Source organism: Hemicordylus capensis, chromosome 1 (assembly GCF_027244095.1).
Source record: "Hemicordylus capensis ecotype Gifberg chromosome 1, rHemCap1.1.pri, whole genome shotgun sequence".
In the NCBI taxonomy this organism is placed as follows: domain Eukaryota; kingdom Metazoa; phylum Chordata; class Lepidosauria; order Squamata; family Cordylidae; genus Hemicordylus; species Hemicordylus capensis.
Genome location: NC_069657.1, coordinates 201,879,128 through 201,900,509, shown reverse-complemented (window position 1 = coordinate 201,900,509; position 21,382 = coordinate 201,879,128). Strand labels below are relative to the sequence as shown.

General features: G+C 45.0%; 1 protein-coding gene across 12 annotated transcripts in view; it reads right to left on the bottom strand.

Annotated features, from left to right (window-relative positions):
- The window catches only part of OSBPL6 (oxysterol binding protein like 6), a 186,576-nt gene that overhangs the window by 86,231 nt on the left and 78,963 nt on the right, over positions 1-21,382 (bottom strand). For all 12 annotated transcript variants that reach the window (XR_008310872.1, XM_053268411.1, XM_053268349.1 and 9 more), the window contains exons 2-3: positions 7,337-7,602; positions 1,338-1,433 (exon numbers count right to left, since the gene is read on the bottom strand). Coding sequence is in view for 11 of the 12 variants with exons in the window: in XM_053268411.1 (XP_053124386.1) it covers positions 1,338-1,433; positions 7,337-7,435 (195 nt within the window). In the remaining variant the exon portion in view is untranslated. The remainder of the gene's footprint in view (positions 1-1,337; positions 1,434-7,336; positions 7,603-21,382) is intronic.

The following is a 21,382-nucleotide window of genomic DNA, read 5'->3' as shown; positions in this document are numbered from 1 at the left end:
CTTCTGAAAACGCTGTACAATTTTTCTGTCTTTACCTGTTCCTCTCTGCTGCTGAATGCATCTAAACATGTCTTCTGTTTAAAATGGTGCTTACTGTAAGTGTGTTTCTAATTACACTTCACATGCCTCGATACTGGTAAGTCCAAATGAGTGAGGACTTTTGAGTGCAAATCTTAATGGCCTATTAAAAAAATGTTCACTGCAGCAGTACACTGTGCATGCTTTCAGCAACCTACTTGTATGCCGCTACCAAATCAATGCTTAGCTTTACAACACTGAAAGTTTTTCACATTCGGCTTTTAGTCCGCATCGCCTCCAGAACGGAGGTGTGCGTTCACATATCAGCTAAATTTACCCTGAAGTCCCTCAGATCTATCAGGGAGCACTTAATATAAAATTCGGGTTTTTCATCACGTGTTAGAATCACGTGTACCCCGATTTATATCTGAAGTTAAAAAAAAATCCACTTTTGCATTGGTTTTTATGGGTAACTTTGAACTCGCAGTGAAACCTTGCAGGAAACTCATGGTAAAGCCTGCTGTCTAGGAAAGCTCCTGTTTGGTGGGACAAGAGGCAAAGGAGAACTGGATTCTTCCTGTTCACTTCTCTCAACAGTTTGTGAAATATAACCATGACCATCTGTTAGAAGAGCACATGCTGACCCAATTCAGCATGCATCACCATGCACAGAAATATGTGCGGGATGCAGGGCTGTTCTTGCCACCTTATGCAGGGCCCTTTCTCATATATGGAATCCAATCCAGCAAGGGGACTCAGGCAGACTGCCTGCTTCCAATCACAGACAGACCTTGCTGAATCCATGTGAGAACAGATAAATGGCAATCTAATGACACAATATTTGGATTGGTGTAGCTTGACCATTCACCACTGTCTCACTCACCCGCTTGGCTGAGCTGCTCTTGAGCTCGCAACAAATGGGTCTATTTATCCAGATTACTACTGCATCATATCACACACACGGCAACAGTTCCAGACCTTAAGCCTCATTCATACTAAGCAATCTTACTTTACATGGCTTTACACTCTATCTCCAGACTATTCATTTCCTTAACAGAGGCAGCTAGCTAGCAGCAGGACTCAATGCATGTCATTCCCAAAACTGGGAGTTGCACTTTGAACCAGGGCTTGACAAATTTGGGCACCAGGGAGCCAAGGCACCTAGAAATTTAACAGTGGTGCCTAAACTAGACTATTCACAAATTTTGGGCGGGCTCCTAGAGCCAAAGAAAACGTGTCAAGGCCTGCATTAAATATGTCCATTTATTTAACAGGCTTTGTACATCAACCACAAATGCAGACACTATCACCTTACTTACTTTAGATACAGCAACTGGTTCATTTTCGAGCAACTGCTTGCCCATTACTGGGTCTGTGCTTCCAGAAGAAATATTCCGCTCTAATACATGGCCACTCTAAAACATAAAGTAACAAGGGTAGTAGTAAGATGGAAGATATTTTCCCCACATTTAACATGGAGACCAAAGGGTTACATAGTTAATGCAAATACAGGATGTTCCCAGAAACAACTTAACAATCATTAACATAATTGCTCAAGACAGGTCCCGCCCCCCCCCCCGCCTTTATAATTCAGAGATTTCAAAATTTAGCATCCCAATGCATTTCACATTTTAACACATTCACATAACTCTGCAGGTTATGTAGCGTTAACTACATTACACCACACAAGTGTCATGTGAGATACTGTATTACTATTGCTCTTCGATTCGTTAGGGATATAATAAAGCTCTGCTGCATTATTTCATCTAATAACTTGACATTCGGCAATCTTTCCCCCCCATCTTACACTGCCTCCTTATTTACTCTTGACTTTCTTTCTGCTGATATGGGAATAAAGACAAATGTAGAAGTCAGTGTTGAAAGCACTAGCCAAAGGTGTGAAGAGCCACTGCCACTCTTCCTCCTCCTCCTACCCCTCCCCTGAATTTAAAAAGGAAGAGGGGAAGGGAAGAGGAAGTGTAGAGGCAAGACAAGTCATGAGCCAGATAATCTCCCGGAAGATGTTCTCGATCAGGGGTTTCCAACCTGGGGACCTCCAAATATTGTGGAACTACAACTCCCATCAGCCCCAGCTACAATGTAATTGTGGCTGGGGATGATGACAGTTGTAGTTCAGCAACATCTAACATAAGAACAGTCCTGCTGGGTCAGGCCCAAGGCCCATCTAGTCCAGCATCCTGTTTCACACAGTGGACCACCAGATGCCTCTGGGAAGCCTACAGGCAAGAGGTATGTGCATGCCCTCTCTCCTGCTGCTACTACCTTGCAACTGGTATTGAGAGGCATCCTGCCTCTGAGGCTGGAGGTGGCCTATAGCAGTTAGGCCACCTCCAGCCACCAGACTAGTAGCCATTGTTAGACCTGTCCTCCATCTGGAGGTCCCCATGTTCTGAACCACTGTTCTAGACCACCACTCACCTCTCCACATTTTCTCTTCCCCTCTGTTCCCCTTTCCTTTTTCAATCCAGAAAGCACAAAAAGATGAGTGATGGGAGGCAGCAGTGGATGGCAGCAGGTCATGATAGAGGCAGCCCACCAAACTGTCAACAGAGGCAGCTCCCTCACTCTGTTTGGATGGGCTGGCTGGCCCTGATAGTTAGGGGAAGAGACTGCATCTACCATCAGTTTTTTCCTCCTGCTTCTTCATTATGAAAAAGTGTGATGTCACCAATTGTCATACTCAGATGTTTGTTCTCTAATATGTGATCAAAGATGTTATGCACACTTTGAATTTCACCAAGAAAAACAACTCATGGATCTCCTTATGTGACCATGAACAAGTGTTACACTTAACACCTGCTGCATACCTGTTCTTAGATAGTGTTTCGTGACCTGATGTGGTACCGAAATTTGCAAAAATGCAATGCTCAGTCTTGAAATATTTTTGTCATCTTTTTAGTGTATGGTATAGATAAACATGCCTTCAGCAGCATTTCTGTAGCACAACAGAAACTGAAGCATGTATTGCTACAACCCTTTTTCTCAAGAGGTTTTAACTGCACAATACTTCTACTTTGGAAATGTCAAGCACACAGCAGAGGTTACATGAACCTGCTGCCCTTTTAAAACCCAAGTTTTTATACTGTACATGCCATTTTGACAGTGAACAGGTAAGGCTGCTCAAGGAATCAATCCTTAGAAACAACAGGTTTCTTACCTGTAACTATGGTTCTTCTAGTGGTCATCTGTATTTCTACACATATGGGTTATGCACCTGCGCAGAGACTTTGTCAGAACCTAACAAGCTCAATTCTCCTGCTTTGGGCAGGAACCCTGCCCCCATCCGCTCTATGCGGCTGCGTTATTCCTCATCCCCTCAGCTAGGGTCGCTGTCACAGTCCAACTCAGGAGGCGCCAAAGAATCCTGGGCCAAGGCCGTCAAAACCGCAGGGGTTTCTGTTTTGCTGCTCCTACCGTTTGGTATCGAGGCGGGAAGCTCCGCTGGCAGCACCTGAGCAGAGAGAGAGGCTTGCTGTATAACCGGAGCCTCAGAGGGTGATTTGCACCACTCAGGACAATCCTGAGGGGAGCATTGTGGGGAGTGAGAATGCAGCCTCCTTTCGAAGTGAGAGGATGGCTCACGCCAGTCCCAAACAGTTCCAGGTCTCCCATACACAGGACCATCCAGGTATCAAGCACCATATCGAGGCCGAACATAGTCTGAGTAGTTGGAACAACAGTCCCCATGATATCGTTCGTAAGAACCTGAGTCCTGACGCCAAGCACTATAAGAGGGCGCCACCTCATCCAAGGGAGAGCGATGCTCCGATATATGGTACCAATCCATCTGCAAGGGCTCACAACGATCCCAGTCCTGATCCTGTCTATAAACAGAGGAGCAATCTTCCGAGTCCCAATGGGAGCTTCAATCCCTGGTAGAGAGACATTCCCGATGCCATTGAAAGGGCGAACAACGACAAGGCAGCCACGACACATCTTCTGTGGGCTTGTCCAATGAATAGGCTTCCTCCTCCAATGAAGCACAGCCAGGCTCATCCGTCACTACCTACAGTTCTCTACTTGGGTGTGCACGCTCGGGTGCCATGTCCAACGAATCCCTGGCTAGCGGCAAATCCAACTTAGGCTTCTTGGCCAACGGGCCCTCTGGCCTAGAAACCGATACAGTCCTCTTCTTCTTCGGGATAGGAGGGAGGTGTTGACCCGCTGGCAAATCATGAGGCAACTTCAGCTTCTTCTTCTTCTTTGGCTTCGACATCGAGGGAGTCAGAGAAGGATCCGTCTCCGTGGGCAGAGGGTGCCAAAGCAAGTCCTCAGAACGCACCGAAGCACTCAAAACCATTGAGGGAACGACAGGGGGCGTTGAAACCGGTATCGAGGCCAGGTTTTCAACTTCGACGGAAGTGGATTCAGGACAGTCAGGCTGTACCGACAAAGCCATCTTAACTGACCGCTTCAACGGTAAGGCTTGCGAAGAATGGAGAGCCAAGTCCCACAGGACTGTGCGCAGGCAAGAAGCCCTGTTCTTGCGAGCCTGCTTCGTAAACCTCTGGCAATGAAGACAGGTCTTGATTATGTGGGAGTCCCCCAGACAAAGCAGACACTCGTTAGGAGTATTGGGGGAAAGGATCTTAGATCCACAACAAACACATTTCTTGGAGTTCGTCGTTCCAGGCATAAATGCCAGCTGGCCACCACACTCTGTCCCAGCCGGGATCAGAGCTCCAAAGGAGGGGGGAAACCCATTTAAAAAAAAAAAGCCAAGAAAAAAATGCCACTACATGAAAATAAAGAAGTAAAGAAAGAAACAGAGAAGAAAGCAGGAAAAAACAAGAAGGGGACAGATAATAATCATAATCGTTGCCAAGTTGCAGATACCACGATTTTGACGGAAGCGCGGATGAAGAAAGACTGAGGGGATGAGGAGTGGCGCAGCCGCATATAGTGGCTGGGGGTGGTATTCCCACCCAAGGCAGGAAAATTGAGCCTGTTAGGTTCCGACGAGGTCTCTGTGCAGGCATATAGCCCATTGGTGTAAAAGACAGAGACCACGTCGAAGAATGAGACTGTCACAGAAATATTTTCTGAAGCAGTAGTTCTTTCAAATTATATCACATTCAAAAGAAGCCTGCAAACCTACATGAAGAAAAAATAACATTAAAACATCAAAAACTGAGCTGTGCACACTCCCAATTTTTGACTGTGTAAGCAAACAACTAGTTGAGGGGGATAACTGTGCATGGGAGAGGAGCTGGGTAGGATGGCTGTTCCTCCTACCTTGTTAAAATGCTGACTATGAAAGATGGGTAGGATGGTCCTATCCTACCTAGCTCTACTCTCAAAGATGATCATTCCCACATCCTCCTACCTAGTTGTTTGCTCATACACAAATGAAAATTGGAAGCACACAGTTCCCACAGCTGGGTAGGACGCTTGTTCTCCTCATACAGAAGGAAGGAGGGATCACTTTATCAAGAAAGGGTGCAGGCCGAGATAGGCTGCTTAAGTGAAATTTTTAATTTTTCTGAAAACTGAAAACATTATATATTAAAAAAAACCAGAACAGATTATATGTATTGCAATATTCCTTGGTGTCGGTGGGGGATATATTGGATCTATATCTTGGAACAATACCCCATCGCACACATACATGTTGAAAAAGGCATCTAGAAAACAACTGTATAAGAAAACTTGCTAAGCAGGCAAAGAGGCACATTTTCAAGTTAAAAGAACTCATTCTTTTGCTTAAAAGTTCTCATTCTGCCTTGAGAACTTTATTTTTGATGGAAAGCGGTATATAAATATCAATCATCACCATCATCTCATGTCTCATATTGGCCAACATGCAGCAGAGCATACAATGGGCAGTTTTGACTGCCCGTGCTGCTTCCAGTATCGAAAATAACGCCAGCATTGTTGTGCAAGAGCGGTCTGAACAGGGCGAATGCCAAAAGGGCATTTGTAAGTTCTGCATAATTACATACATGGCATACAGCCATACCTGGGTTTACATACAAATCAGGCACAGCAAGAAATATGCCTTCAAAAAAGTGAACTAAAATAAATTAAAGGGCAACAATCAATCCACCATTTTATTTTTTAAGAACAGACCCGATTTTCTTGTCAGTGTTTCAAAACAAACAAGGGATTATGGTGGGGTGAGGGGCAGGGGCGTAGCTATAATTGAGTGAAAGGGTTCAAGGAACACGGGCCCCAGCAACTGATGGCCCTCCAGCTCCACCCCTCTCTATTCTCTTCAATATCTCCCTCACTCTGGGGGGCCTCCAGAGAGAGGGATGAACACGGCCCCCTCTCCCCTAGCTACACCCTTGGTGATGGGGGACACATGCTTCAAGTGTGTACTGGGCTTACAGAAATGATTTTTTTGCACTGGGTATTATGCTAGTATTTTATGGGGGAAATCTATTAGACCATACACAACATTTTAAAATATAAATAAATCATCTGCTGTGTTTTTATCTCATAAACAGGTTTCTCACTCACATAAACACAAAAACCAGAATTAAAATTAATGCAACAGTTATAGTTTACAAAGCACTTGGGACTGCTAACACAACCGAGAAAAAATCTCCCCAAAACCTGGAAGAGTAAGGACCAAGTAGATGTTATAATCGAAACAGGGTTCTCAATTCCATGGGACCCTAATAATGCAGCAACAAGGGCAAAGTGGGAAACCCACCTCAAAGGAGAACCAGCAAGCTGGTGGGTGATGCTTAGCCTTTCTCTCTGCCAATTCTCCCCTGTGAATCAACACAGATACCACACTAACATGTTCACACAAGCTCCCAGATTGGCTCTAAAACTAGAAGTGAACCTGGCTGGAGGAAAATTTCGGGGTGGGGGGAGTATTCCCTGTTACAGGGATTCCCAGATAATGTTAGCAACCACTCCTAGCATCCCCAGTTGCAATGGGCTATGGCTGGGGATTATGGGAGTTGTAGTCAACAACATCTGGGCAGCTCTGTAACAGGGAATACTATGCAGGAGCCCTGCTTTAGGCAGTCCCTTGTACGTCCTCCACCAAAAAAAATACACCTGAAGATTGAGACACACACACACACCTGAGCAGATTTTCAGCAGGCACAGGGAGCTGCAGAGGGAAGGATGGATCAGCAAAAGTTACATCTCCTCCCTTGTGTTATGGGAATGTCTCTGTTCATACTAGTCTGGATGCTGCCCAATGTTATTAATAGCATCTACTAAAGAATAAAGGTTTGGTATGTTGGCCTCCAAACTTTGCCACCACAAGGAACAAAAAGAAAAATCAAGCAAAAATTACAGGGTTCGAAAGAGAACAAATAGCAACAAATTTACTCACCTGTCTACTGTCCCGCTGGGAAGATGATGAAGAGGCACTTTTATGAGATGGTGTAGAGGTTTTGTGAGCAGGAGATATACCCTTTTCCTCTGAACTCATCACTGCAGATAGATTCTGGCAGTCCTCTGTCACGGTTAAGACCACATTAATCTCCTATCAGACTTCCAGACAAAGAGGGAGCCAAACGTTTCTCAGCATTATTCCATTTCACAGTGTGTTCTCCACATGAGAAGAGACGATAAATTCAAAAGGCATCCACATCAGGTCTTAAAAGAGAAGAAAAAAGATGCAGAGGTTTTATATGTTTACACTTAACAACTATAGCAAACATTTCACTATATACCTTAATCTAAGACAATCTCTCAAGTCTTATCTACCAAACTACTGAAAAGCATTTAAACCTGATAAAAATAAACATTTTAATGCAAAAATAAAGATACAAGATAAACAAGATAGATCAGGAACCTCCATGAGTTACCATAAAATATTATCCCAAGGTGACGGATCTAGAAAAGAGAATGCAAGTCTATTTCAGAGGCAATTCCTGTACTGCAGGGTTTCCAGCTAGTAATTTCCTCAATGAAAGAATACAGTTTCTCATTACATGATACTGATTGTTCTCTCTTGTCTGGTTTTCCAAGTAACTTTGCAACTATACACACTACCACCAAAACTTCATCTGTTTAGAAATACCTGTATATAACAAGTGACATTAAAGAACATGTAGGAAGCCCAGTATCTATGGCAAGCATTGCATCTTCATCTGCACATATGACTACAACAGATACGAATGTTGAGTGACAAAGCTATGTTTTGTATTGGAGCAAGAAACAATAGTAATTGCCCACTGCAATTTACAAAACCCTCCATCCTAAACATTTTGTCTGTGAACCAAAGAAGAAATACACATGTGCATGAGAGAATCAAATGCAAGAAGAGCTTTGATGTTTTTGCCACGAGAGTTTTTACTGCTGAAGAGGCAAGCCACTTTTTCAACTTAATAGTGGCACAACACTCTTGGTAAAAAATACTGCTGTAATTTAAAAAAAAAATTTGAGGCAAAAACTACTGCTCAAGTTATTCTTACCTCTCTCCCTCACAAATACCAGGGCTGTCATCCAATTAAAATTTTTTTCAAGATGGTAGCCACATGAACCTCTGAGGTGCAAGTGGGCTAATTTGTGGACTGTATAACCACTTTGAACCAAATTAGATACAGTTGTAGTGAGTAACACACAGGGACACCTCAATGGCATAATTTGTGGGGTCTAGGACAACTCAGCATTGCCAGCTCTCCACGGCCAACTCACCGCGGCCAACTCACCAGGGGACAACTCAGCATGGGGGCAACTCAACACAATTCAGCTTCATTGGTGGTCAGACTGGTGGGAGTGGGGTGGGGGAAACAAATCAAATCATTCTAAATAAGAGAAACAAATCGAAGCATGATGAAGGCCCAGCCTTCTCATCGATGCAGTCAGTAACATCCCCCCCCCCTCCTGTGTATGCATCCCATTACCATGTGATTGTTGCCCAGCCTCAGGGATGTTGAGAGGATAAAAATAAGCAACCACTTACAGGGCTCTGAGCTCCTTGGAGGAAGAGCGGGATATAAATTCAAATAAAACAAGAATTATTTTATTCCAAATTATCCTCTCAACATCTCTGAGGCTGGGCAACAATCACATGGTGACCACCAATGAAGCTGAATTGCATTGAGTTGTCCCCGCACTGAGTTGCCCCTGCGGTGAGTTGTTCCGCGGTGAGTTGGCCGCAGAGAGTTGGCAGCACTGAGTTGTTCCATTCCCTAGTTTGCGATGATGTCATCCACCCTGATTCAAAATGGCGAACACATAAACCTTTGAGGTGCAAATGGGCTAACTTGTGGACTGTCTCTAACCAATTTGAACCAGATTAGGTACATTTGTAGTGAGTGACACACAGGGACACTTCAGTGGCATAGTTTGTGATCATGTCATCCACCCCAATTCAAGTTGGCGGATGCATAAACATTTGTGGTGCAAGTGGGCTAACTTGTGAACTGCCTAACTGATTAGAACCAAATCTGCTACAGCGGTATGGAAACATAGCGATGCCCCAATGGTATAGTTTGTGATGATGTCATCCACCCTGATCCAAGATGGTGAACACGTGGACATTTGAGACATAAGTTATCTAACTTGTAGACCTCAATTTCAACCAAATTTAGTCCAAGTGTAGAGATAGTGAAAGGAAAGTAGGCAGATTAGTTCTGACTAGAACAACTTGTTTCATATACAGTGCTACTTCACGCCCAATTCACCCCTCCCTGTCCTTCTGTAGAGTTTGTACAGGAATAATAGTGTCCCACTGGTTCTCATCTTGGGCCTGATCCAGCAGGGCCATTCTTATGTTATGTTCATTCCATCAGGCTTCCATTGTGCCCAATATAACTATGTTATCATTAGCAACCATGCACTCCAGCTCGCCCATCTTGGCTCAGAGGCGTTCTGTAATTGGTATATAAACGCCTATACACCAAGTCTCTTGCCTGGCATGTGCTATCTCTCTTATGGTCACTTGAACCTTTTGTGCAGCTGTCATGTGTTTCCATCTGCTCTATTCCTGGTTCTACTCTGTCCCCTTCTGATTTATCAGAAATGTTTGCACTCTTACACCTTATGGGATTTTGCTTGTCGAACCAGATACCACGTAAGGTGGTATCTTACATGTAGCAAGGGGAGAACAACTGTTCCTATTCAACCCAGCATATCGGCCCTCCAGTGACTATTGCTGGTGCTCACATTGAGGCTTTTGCCAAAACTGCGGAGAGAGTGGAGTAAGCCCGCTCTCCCCACAGAAGCCCTGGGTGGAGCCGGGGGAGCTCAGGGCTGTGCGGCCCCCGGAAGCCCCAGTATGCCCTGAACGAGTGTGCAGGGCATACTGGGGAGACCCTTGGAGCTGGCTTTTCGCCTCCCCTCCAGGGTTCCTAGCCCGATTTTCCCCAATCATGAGAATAGCCCCATTGTGTTTCTTTTTATACTGTGTGAGCCCTTTGGAGTCAGGGATCCATCTTCTTATTCTTTTTCTATGTAAACCACTTTGAAAACTTTTTCATTAAAAAGTGCTATATAAATCATCAATCATCATCATGTAGAAATTAATTACTTATCATGTAGAAATTAATTACTTATAAAAGTTCAATTAGATTAATATGTATTTTATTCATTCTAATGTTTGCCATTCAACATAAGAAGTGCACTTTGTACAAGTAAGAAATTCATTTTACAGCAATATTATCACACAAATACTGACAATTTAAACATCAACTACCAAGTGTAATTACACTTTCACCCTTACAAATTTTGGAGTTACGTACATTTTGATATTGCAGACATATGCTGTGATGTTTGCAGTTATACAGGAACATCCTCCATTGAATTTGCATGCCAATAACTATGTGCACAGGATTTCATTCACACTGTAAAAATGCACTGCATGAGAACTCTCTGCAAAGATCTGTATAAAATCTGTTATTTCAACATACACACTTTCTTGTTTTAGTACAAATACAAAAATCAATTCCGTTTAAAATAGATGCACCTTCAGAGGTTTGGCATATCACAGTAAAAGAGCAAAATAATAATTTCAGTTCATTGAGCTACACTCAAGTGCTTATTCAAGAGCTAAAAAAGAAAAGATTGTCAGCTATTTATGGTGCACAGAAGCCATTTTTAAAAAAGAGAGACAACCAGACCTTGGGTAAATGAAAATCAAATGGATATTTAAAACATCTGAGCTCCATCCAGCTGATTCATGTGGAAAACATTATATTTATATACAGCATTGGGGCGGGGGAGCATTCCCTGTAACAGGGGTTCCCAGATGTTGCTAACAACTCCTAGAATCCCCAATTGCAATGGCCTCTGGCTGGGATTTATGGAAGTTGCAGTCAACAACATCTGGGCATCCCTGTTACAGGGAACATTAGGCAGGAGCCCTGCTTTCTGCAGTCCCCTGTACTTCCTCCACTAAAACATACATACTGTAAAGATCGCGGGCAGAGCTTATTACTCTCAACCTATGCTGGTTCAGTATTCACATATACTGTACTTTAGTTTGGCCTGAACAAGGCTAAAAACAAGGGGTGATATTTGTGGAAGGACATTTGGTGGTGCTCCACAAAGTTGTGCTAGGGCTCACAGAAGAGAAACCACCTGAATGCATGTTGCACTGGGCAGGAAATTCAATTGAGTGGCCATGTGCAATGAATGTGGGCCACTGGAGTGATGGGGCTGCCGCCACAGGACTCGCTATTCACCATCTCTGCGGCTGCCTGTCCACCAACCAGCTTCATGACCCAAATGTATACCCAAAAGGAGGAAAGGTACCACTAAGTCCGGGAGGATGCCAGCATGGCTAACAGGTAAAGTCAAGGAAGCCACAAAGGGGAAGAAGACTTCCTTCCAAAATTGGAAGGCCTGTCCAAAAAAAGAGAACAGAAAGGAATACAAACTCTAGCAAAAGAAATACAAGGTGACAATAATGAAGGTGAAAAGAGAGTTTGAGGGACATTTAGCTAAAAGCATCAAGGGGAATAACAAAAACTTCTTTACATACATCAGAAGCAGGGAACCTGCCAGGGAGGCCGTTGGACCATTAGACAGTGAGGGAGTAAAAAGGATCATTAAGAAGGATATGGAGGTTGCAGAGAAGCTAAATGAGTTCTTTGTATCCATCTTCACGGCGGAGAATAAGAACATAAGAACAGCCCTGCTGGATCAGGCCCAAGACCCATCTAGTCCAGCATCCTGTTTTGCACAGTGGCCCACCAGATGCTGCTGGAAGCCACAGGCAGGAGTTGAGGGCATCATGCCCTCTCTCCTGCTGTTACTCCCCCGCAACTGGTACCCAGAGGCACCCCGCCTCCGAGGCTGGAGGTGGCCTACAGCCCTCCGACTAGTAGCCGTCAATAGACCTCTCCTCCATGAAGTTATCCAAACTTCTCTTAAAGCCATCCAGGTTGTTGGCTCTCACCACATCTCGTGGCAGAGAATTCCACAAGTTGATTATGCGTTGTGTAAAAAAGTACTTCTGTTTGTTGGTCCTAGATTTCCCAGCAATCAATTTCATGGGATGATCCCTGGTTCTAGTGTTATGGGAGAGGGAGAAGAATTTCTCTCTATCCACTTTCTCCACACCATGCATGATTTTATAGACCTCTATCATGTCTCCCTGCTGAGTAAATACCTGTTCCTGAACCAGGCTTTTCGGGGATAGAGGCTAAAGAACTGAGTCAGATAGAAGTGACAAGAGATGATGTTCTAAACCGTTTGGAAAAACTGAAAACTAGCAAATTGCCAGGGTCAGATGGCATCCATCTAAGAGACCTCAAAGATCTCAAATGTGAAATTGCTGACCTCCTTGCTAAAATATATAACTGATCCCTGCAATCAGGCTCTGTACCGGAGAAAAGGAAAGTAACCAATGTAAAACTGATTTTAAAAAAGGGATCCAGGGGCGATCCAAGAAATTACAGGCCTGTTAGCTTAACATCCGTTCCAGGCAAATTGATGGAAAGCATCCTCAAGGAAAAAATTGTAAAGCACAGAGAAGAACAGGCCCTGCTGGGAGAGAACCAGCATGGCTTCTGCAAAGGTAAATCTTGCCTCACAAACTTTGAGAGTATCAACAAGTGTATGTATCAAGGTGATCCAGGTGACATAATATAGCTGGACTTCCAAAAAGCTTTCAACGAAGTTCCTCATCAAAGACACCTGAGGTAACGAAGCAGTCATAGGATAAGGGGACAAGTACATGTGTGGACTGCTAACTGGTTGAAGGACAGGAAACAGAGGATAGGGATAAATGGAGAGTTTTCACAGTGTAGGGAAGTAAAAAGTGGGGTCCCCCAGGGATCTGTACTGGGACCGGTGCTTTTTAATTTATTCATAAATGATCTAGGAGAAGGGGTAAGCAGCGAGGGGCCCAAATTTGCAGATGATACCAAACTCTTCCGGGTAGTGAAATCCAAAACAGATTGTGAGTATCTCCAAATGGATCTCTCCAAATTGGGTGAGTGGGCAACAAAATGGAAAATGTGGTTCAGTGTTGGCCAGTGTAAGGTGATGCACACTGGGACAAAAAAACCCAACTTCAAGTATATGTTGATGGGATCTGAGCTGTCGGTGACGGACCAGGAAAGGGATCTTGGGGTCATGGTGGACAGCTCATTGAAAGTGTCGACTCAATGTGTGGCAGCTTTGAAAAAGGCCAATTCCGTGCTAGGGATCATTAGGAAGGGGACTGAAAATAGAACTGCGAATATTATAATGTCCTTATACAAAACTATGATGCAGCCACTCCTAGCATACTGCGTACAATTCTGGTCACCACATCTAAAAAAGGACATTGCAGACCTGGAAAAATTGCAGAAGAGGGCAACCAAGATGATCAGGGGCCCAGAGCACCTTTCTTATGAGGCAAGGCTACAACACCTGGGGCTATTTAGTTTAGAAAAAAGTCGACTGCAGGGAGACATGATAGAGGTCTATAAAATGATGCATGCTGTGGAGAAAGTGGATAGAGAGAAATTCTCCTCCCTCTCACATAACACTAGAACCAGGGGTCGTCCCATGAAATTGATTGCCAGGAAATTTTAGACCAACAGAGGTACTTTTCACACAACGCTTAATGAACTTGTGGAATTCTCTGCCACAAGATGTGGTGACAGCCAACAACCTGGAAGGCTTTAAGAGGGGTTTGGATAACTTCATGGAGGAGAGGTCTATTAACGGCTACTAGTCGCAGGAATATAGGCCTCCTCCAGCCTCAGAGGCAGGATGCCACTGAGTACCAGTTGCATGGGAGTAACAGCAGGAGAGAGGGCATGCCCTCAGCTCTTGCCTGTGGGCTTCCAGCGGCATCTGGTGGGCCATTGTGTGAAACAGATGCTGGACTAGATGGGTCTTGGGCCTGATCCAGCAGGGCTGTTCTTATGTTCTTATGACCTCCACTAACTGCCATCATCTTTTGCCAGCCAATGTGGTATAATTACTTCACTGTCTAGTACCTGGGACAGGCTTCACCTTGGTGGTGACATCATTATACCACATCAGCCGGCTGCCAAAGAAAAGTAGGCAGCCGACGGCAGCATTTGGCAGGGGTCACAGATTGGACAGATGGCTGGTGAATAGGTGTGGTGGTGAATGGAGGTGTCAGTGGCAGGTGAGCAGAGGCCAGTGGCTAGTGGTTGGGTGGGTGGGTGTCTGTGGAGGCAGCTTGTTTGCACAGCTCAGGTCTTGCACACAGGACCCTTCAAAGGTTGTTTTGCTCCTGATGTTGCAAAAGAAGTTCCGCATAGCATATATACAGGTCTGTGCAAGAGACTGCACAACAACTGCTGAGGGTTGAGACTGCCTTGGTTGGCCTGATGGATGATCTCTCATTAGGAATTGGCGGGCAAGTGTGACCCTGTTGGTCCTCTTGGATCTCTCAGTGGTTTTCAATACCACCAACCATGGCATTCTTCTGGATTGCCTGAAGGGTTGAAGGTGGTCCCGCTGTTTGCAGTGGTCCCGCTCCTACCTCCCAGGTAGATTCCAGATAGTGCCACTTGGAGATTGTTGCTCTTTAAAGTGAGAGCTACTGAATGGAATCCCACAGGCCTCCATTCTATCTCTAATGCATATATAAATATAAATATAAATATAAATATAATCGCTGGGAGTGACCATCAGAAGATTTGGTACAGGGTGCTATCAATATGCTGATGACACCCACATCTATTTCAACACACCAACTTCATCAGGAGATGGCTTCATGTCTCTAATTGCTTGCCTGGAATTGGCAATGGGCTGGATGAGAGAGAACAAACTGATGGAGTTGCCCTGTTGTGGGAGGCCAGAACTTAAGAAGTGGTTTAGATCTGCCTATTCTGGATGGGGTTACACTCCCCCTGAAAGATCGGGTTCATAGCTTGGGAGTACTTCTAGACCCAAATCTCTCCCTGATATGTCAAGCTGAGGCAGTGGCCAGAATTGCTTGTAATCAACTTCAGTTGATATGCCAGTTAAGTCCATTTCTCGATATAAACAACCTTAAAACAGTCGTGCGTATGCTGGTATCATCCAGGCTTGACTACTGAAGCACACTCTATATTGGGCTGTCTTTATTACCTATAAAGACCTAAACTGCTTGCGTCCAGGGCATTTAAGAGAGCGCCTTCTTCTTCACCACAGTTTCTCACCCACCAGTCCCTGGACCACTGCCGGTCCGTGAAGGGTTGAGTGCCGGTCCGTGACTGGGAGTCAACCCACCCCCAAAACAACTGCAATCAAGGCACTCACTTCCTCAATTTTGCACATGGCATGGAAGAGGAAGAGGAGGAATATCACGGAGGCGCGGGACCCTGCTTCCACCTTGCCTCCACATGCTGCTGAGATCTTCCTACAGCTATCTTATTCCCTATCTTTACAGCTTCAAACTGTATGCGGCACAAGGGCATCAAGGAAAAGGTATGGCAGTGGGCACCACTTGAAGGGCTGCTGGTTCTTGCATGCTCATTGTTTGCAGCCAAAGGTTGATGGATTGAAACCCAGCTGCCTGTTGTGGCCGAGGTGCCTTGAGAGGGAACGCTGTTTCCCTCTTGTATCGGTGGGGTGTTGTGGTCCCTTGGCCCCCTCTAACGCTCTGGTCTGCACCGCCGGTGGAAGACTGCGGTCCACTTTGTGACCTAGCCGGGGGGTGGAACCTCTGGCCAGGATCATGCTGTCGTGAGGGCTTAGTGGCGGAGGGAGGGAGGAGGGCCGCCTTGGCTCGGGCTTTGCAGAAAGAGAGTGCAGGTGGACCTTCCTCGGGGGAGGGGGAGCAAGCACGCGTACCAAGGAGGACTAAGCGGCAGAGGGAGGCAAGATACCATTTTGTGCGTTCATGCAAAAGGGTCATTGGATGACTGCCACTGGAATGAAGTGATCCTGGGGATTTGATACCCAGCATGGTCCGTGTCCAATCCCAACCAATGTAAAACCAGCTGCCTGTTGCAACCAAGGCACCTTGAGAGGGAACGCCATTTTCCTCTTGCATTGGTGGGGCATTGTGGTCCCTCAATCCCCTATAATCTCCTGGTCTGCACTGCCGGTGGCGGTCCCCTTTATGACCTCACCAGGTGAGGGGGACAACTTCTGGCCGGGATCATGTCACAGTGAGGGCTAAGCAGTGGAGGAAGGGAGGAGGGCTGCCTTGGCTCACCTCGCAGCAACGCACGGGCAGCATGTGCGACCACGTGAGCTGAATGGCCCCAAAGGCAGGCTGGTGTGATCAGCGTGCGCAAGAGAGTTGGGGGGGGCGCAGAGGCGCACGCTGCGAGAGAGGATGGGGGAACACCTGCTACACTCTCATGTGCAAGCACAGCAGCGGCAGCTCTTGGACCCAGGCGACCTTCCGAGCATGGTCTGGTGCACCATTGGCTCACTCACCCTGAACAGTGCCTCATCTCCCCAGCAAGGAAGACGAGGCATCCACCACTACATGGCCCCGCACCCCCCGCCATCTCAGAATCTCCCCCTTCCCTTTAATGCCAGGTCCCCACCACTCTTCTTCACATTTTCTTTCACCATTAAAAAAAAAATCATTCCCAGCGCCTGCTGTGTAGCCGTTTTTAAGGTGTTTTGGAGGATCTGTGCAGGTTTCATTAGGTCCGCGTCACAAAGTGCACATCTAAGAGCAGGATCCAGATCAAGCCCGGTGATCATGACCAAGCAGCATTGACACAAATGTGAGATGACTAAATTAATTTCAGTGGGTGGTCCTGACTAATGTCGTCTGGACCCGGCCCTGCGACTACACAGCTCCTGCTAAAACTCCACCTCCATCATGAGAGGGTTAAACTGTAGACTTCAGGCTCTACTGACCACTTGCCCAGCTTTCCTCTCCTCATCTCATTTTTGCTTTGCTTGACATCCAGCCTGATGAAGAGTTTTGGGGAATTCAAAAACTTGCTTGTGTGTTGTTTTTGTTGGCCCCATGTAGCCTTTGATTTTTTCTAATGGCCCAACATCCCCTCTCCATTGAGTAATCACAAGCACCCTCACCCCCACCCCATACATACATATTTGTTCACCCAGGCTTTTAGATTCAGGGGTTCTCAACCTTGGGTCCCCAGAGATGTTGGTGGACTTCAACTCCCATAATCGCCAGCCATAATGGCCAAATGCCATTGTGGTTGGGGGTTATGGGAGTTGAAGTCCACCAACATCTGATGATCCAAGGTTGAGAACCCCTAATATTCCATGTTTGCAAAAGATTCCAAATTTAATGATTTTAATGCTTATATTATTTTAATTTTAAGCTGCCCAGAGATGGAAGTTTTGGGCTGTATAGAAGTCTGTTAAATGAATGAATGAATGACCTTAAACTTGAAACCCCTTTACTAACTGCTGGTCTGGGAAACTGCGCATGAAGAATGTAGCGGCCCTTGAAACTCTGCATGAAGAATTTAGCAGTCCTTGACTCCAAAAAGGTTGAGAAACACTGTTCTTCACGAACCCTGCCACCTGTTAAGATCATTGGGGGAGATCCAGTTGCGGTTGCCACTGGTTTGTTTGGTGGTGACCCCAAATCAGGCCTTCTCTAGAGTTGCCCTGGGGCTCTGAAACACAGTCCCAAATGAAATCAGAATCTCCCCAGCTCTTGTTGTTTTTAAACAACTTTTGAAAACACACCTGTTTTATCAGCCTTTTAGTTTATGATGTTTTGAAGTTTTATTTATGGTAGCTTTAATCTGTTCTATATTGTTTTTAGGTTTTAGTTACTATTTGGCTAGCTGATAAACCGCCCTGAGATTTTATATAGGGCAGTATATAAACACGACACATAAATAAATAAGTAGCAATGTGGTGAGCACCCTGGGATTGGGAACAGCAGCTTTTTTATTTTAATTGCTGTTGAACCTATACATTATAATGAGACATGTGATTGATTCTGCTTATTTGCTAAATTCCTTCATTTAGCCTTCAATAAAGTTTTTAAACTGTAGTTTTGTGTTTGGGAATGCCTTCATTATTCCCCCTCCTTTCCCCCGAATGCATGTGATCTCATGGATAACGAATCTGAAGTAGTCTTGTAGACTACAGTTGTGTTAGTGACAGCCAGGCTGTTTACAACAGCAACATGCTGCACTACTGAAAGAGCTAGAATATAACAAATAAAAATTTCTTAATACAACAACTGTGCACTGCACCCTTGAGCTAGTGCAAGACTAGTCTGGATGTTACCCAAGATGCTTTGAAGGTGTTATGTTTGTTTGGGGAAAACAACCCTCTGCTGTAAACTTTCTTTATTATTCTGTAAATACTGATTTATTGGGTACAACAGAGCATGAAAGGGCTTTGGGTAGGGCTGTCATATGGAAAAGGTACAGGACTCCTGTACCTTTAAGAGATGCACAGAAGAGGGTGTTTCAGCAAGTGACATTTTTCTTTCCCCTGCATGACAAGCTGCACCTGCTGAAATTCGCTCTTTTGTGCCTCTCTTAAAGGTACAGGAGACTTGTCCTCATTTTCCAATGGCAGATTTACCTTGAGGGCAGGCTTAGGACCCCTCCCTCAGATCATCCTATGATTCAGATCATCCTATGAGGGAAGAAAGATCAGAAATTTAATAAGGTAACCGTGTTCCCTCTAAGGCATGTGAGTGTGCACGTGCTCACATATTTTTGAATGTCTGCTCAGTTAATTTTAGATCCCGCTCAGGTGGAATCATGAAGGCCTCATTCTGAATGCATGTTTGCACACACTGCCTTGATACTGCCACCCAGAACAAAACTTATTCCGCACACAGATGAAAACCAGGGGTTCCCTATAGGGCATACTAGTTCCCTTAAGGGTACCTGAAGGGCACCAGGGAGTATCCAGAGCCTTCCTGCCTGCCCACGCTGCAGACTAGAGGTGTGCACAGACTGATTGCTGCGGTTTGGTTCAAATTCAGACCGAACTATGGGTCTGCAAGCCAATTTGGTCGAACCGAGTGGCTAGGCCTGTCAGTTCAACAAACAAGCTCAAACCAGTTTGAAATGGTTCATGATAAAACCGCTCAAACCAGCCTGGTTCCTGATTGAACCAGTTCTGCACAGGCCTACTACAGACATGCTATTTGTTCCTTGAAGCTGATAATAGGGATGTGCAAACCAGCTCAACGTCGAGCCGATTCAGTTCGACAGTCCGGGGTCAAACCGAAACCCCCCCCCAATTGTTCGGGGGGGGGGGTCATGAACTTTTTAAAAAAACATTTATTTATTTTTAAAAAAAATCTTCTCCCCTTCGGGGAATGTCCTCAAGGTGGCAGTGTGTGTGTGTGGGGGGGGTGTCTGTGGCGGTTCCCCCTCCCCATGCCGGCCTCTGTTGTTACCCCTTCCGGCCGGTTCAGCTGGTTCTTCAGCCCGTTTGGGCCTCCATAGTTCAGCACAGTGGCCATTTTGGATGCTGCCATGTATGTACAAATGACCTCCATGAGGCCTGGCATGACCCAGCGCCTCGCAGAGGCCATTTGTACATGTGCGGCACATCCAAAATGGTCGCCACGCCAAACTACGGTCCTCCCCTGCTCTTGATTGGCATTCTTTATAGTGACGCTCATTATACCTTTCCCCTGAGCCTGACTGATAAGCTTCAGATAATTAGCACTGAGTAATCCCATTGAAACTGACAGCAATGGGGGTTGATTATGAATAACTTAGTGTGGGTGTGACCGAGCGACTGTAGTAGCTTGTATCCCTAACTGTAACACTTAAATTTGTGTTTTTATGTATATATGTGTATACATACACAAAAATGTAAATGTTACAGTTATGAGACATGCTACTCCAGTCACTGACTTACATCCAGATTAAATTACTCATAAGCAGTCTTACTGAAATGAATGGGACATGTTTACTTAACCCATTAATTTCAGTGGGAGTACTCATTTAAATTTGTGTGCACACACACATGAAATCTCTACGGAGTATCCAAGCTGAAGGTTTGCAACAGAAGGGGTACACATATTTTTAAAAGTTTGGGAACCCCATATTGTGAGCCACAAAGTACAGTACCTTGTGTTGTCAAGATACACTTAACAAGATCAGAGAATAATACAGCCAGAAGGCACTTGAGAGTAATTTAAACCACTTTCTGTACCAAGGCACTATATTTTGCCTCATACTGCTTGTACAGCAGAAGTACAAAAGAGCAGCAGCCTCCTTTGCACCAACACCGTTTGTCATGCTTTACTAGAAAATACCCACTATTACAAAAAGTATTTTTATGATTAACGAGTATTTATGTATTGCTTTTTAACAAAAATGTTTTCAAAGCAGTTTACATAGCAACAAAGAATTATATTATTTAATGAGGACATTTCAAAAGAACAAATGTTATACAGTTTAAATATGCACTGGACTTGTTGGTACAGATGATAGATTGGATCAATAGTAAGCCACTCTCTGAAATATGTAATGTATAAACAAAAGCTGGTCTATGGAATCAATATGTGCATTCCATTTTATTACACATCCTAGAAAATATTTCCAACATTAGAAAATATTTCCTCACTCTCTATCCACTATCTAACACTGGCTCAAGATAGTGTACTACGTAGGAAGCCGTCTTATACTGAGTCAGACCACTGGCCCATCTTTCTCAATGTTGTCTACACTGACTGGGAGCAGCTCTCCAGAGTTTCAGACCGGGGTCTTTCCCTGTCTTACATGGGAGATATTAGCACTTGGCTTCAGGCTTCGGGTTAAATGTGGATCAAAGTCACCACGAAGTACACTCGCGGCATTGAGGGAAGCAGCCCCTCCCCTCTGCTCTCAGTTTACTCTAGAAACAAGTACACATGGCAGACAACAGTGTTTTTCTTCCTAACCAATGGGAGGGGGAGGGGGAGAGAGAGTGTCCCCTGCAGAAATCGATCTGCATTTGTGAAGAGAGCATGCTCTCATCATGCTAATGATTTTTTACGTCAGCGCCTCTCCCTGTTTGCTCTGGCGTTTTCAGGAAAAGTAGCTTGAAAACAGCATTTTAAAAACCT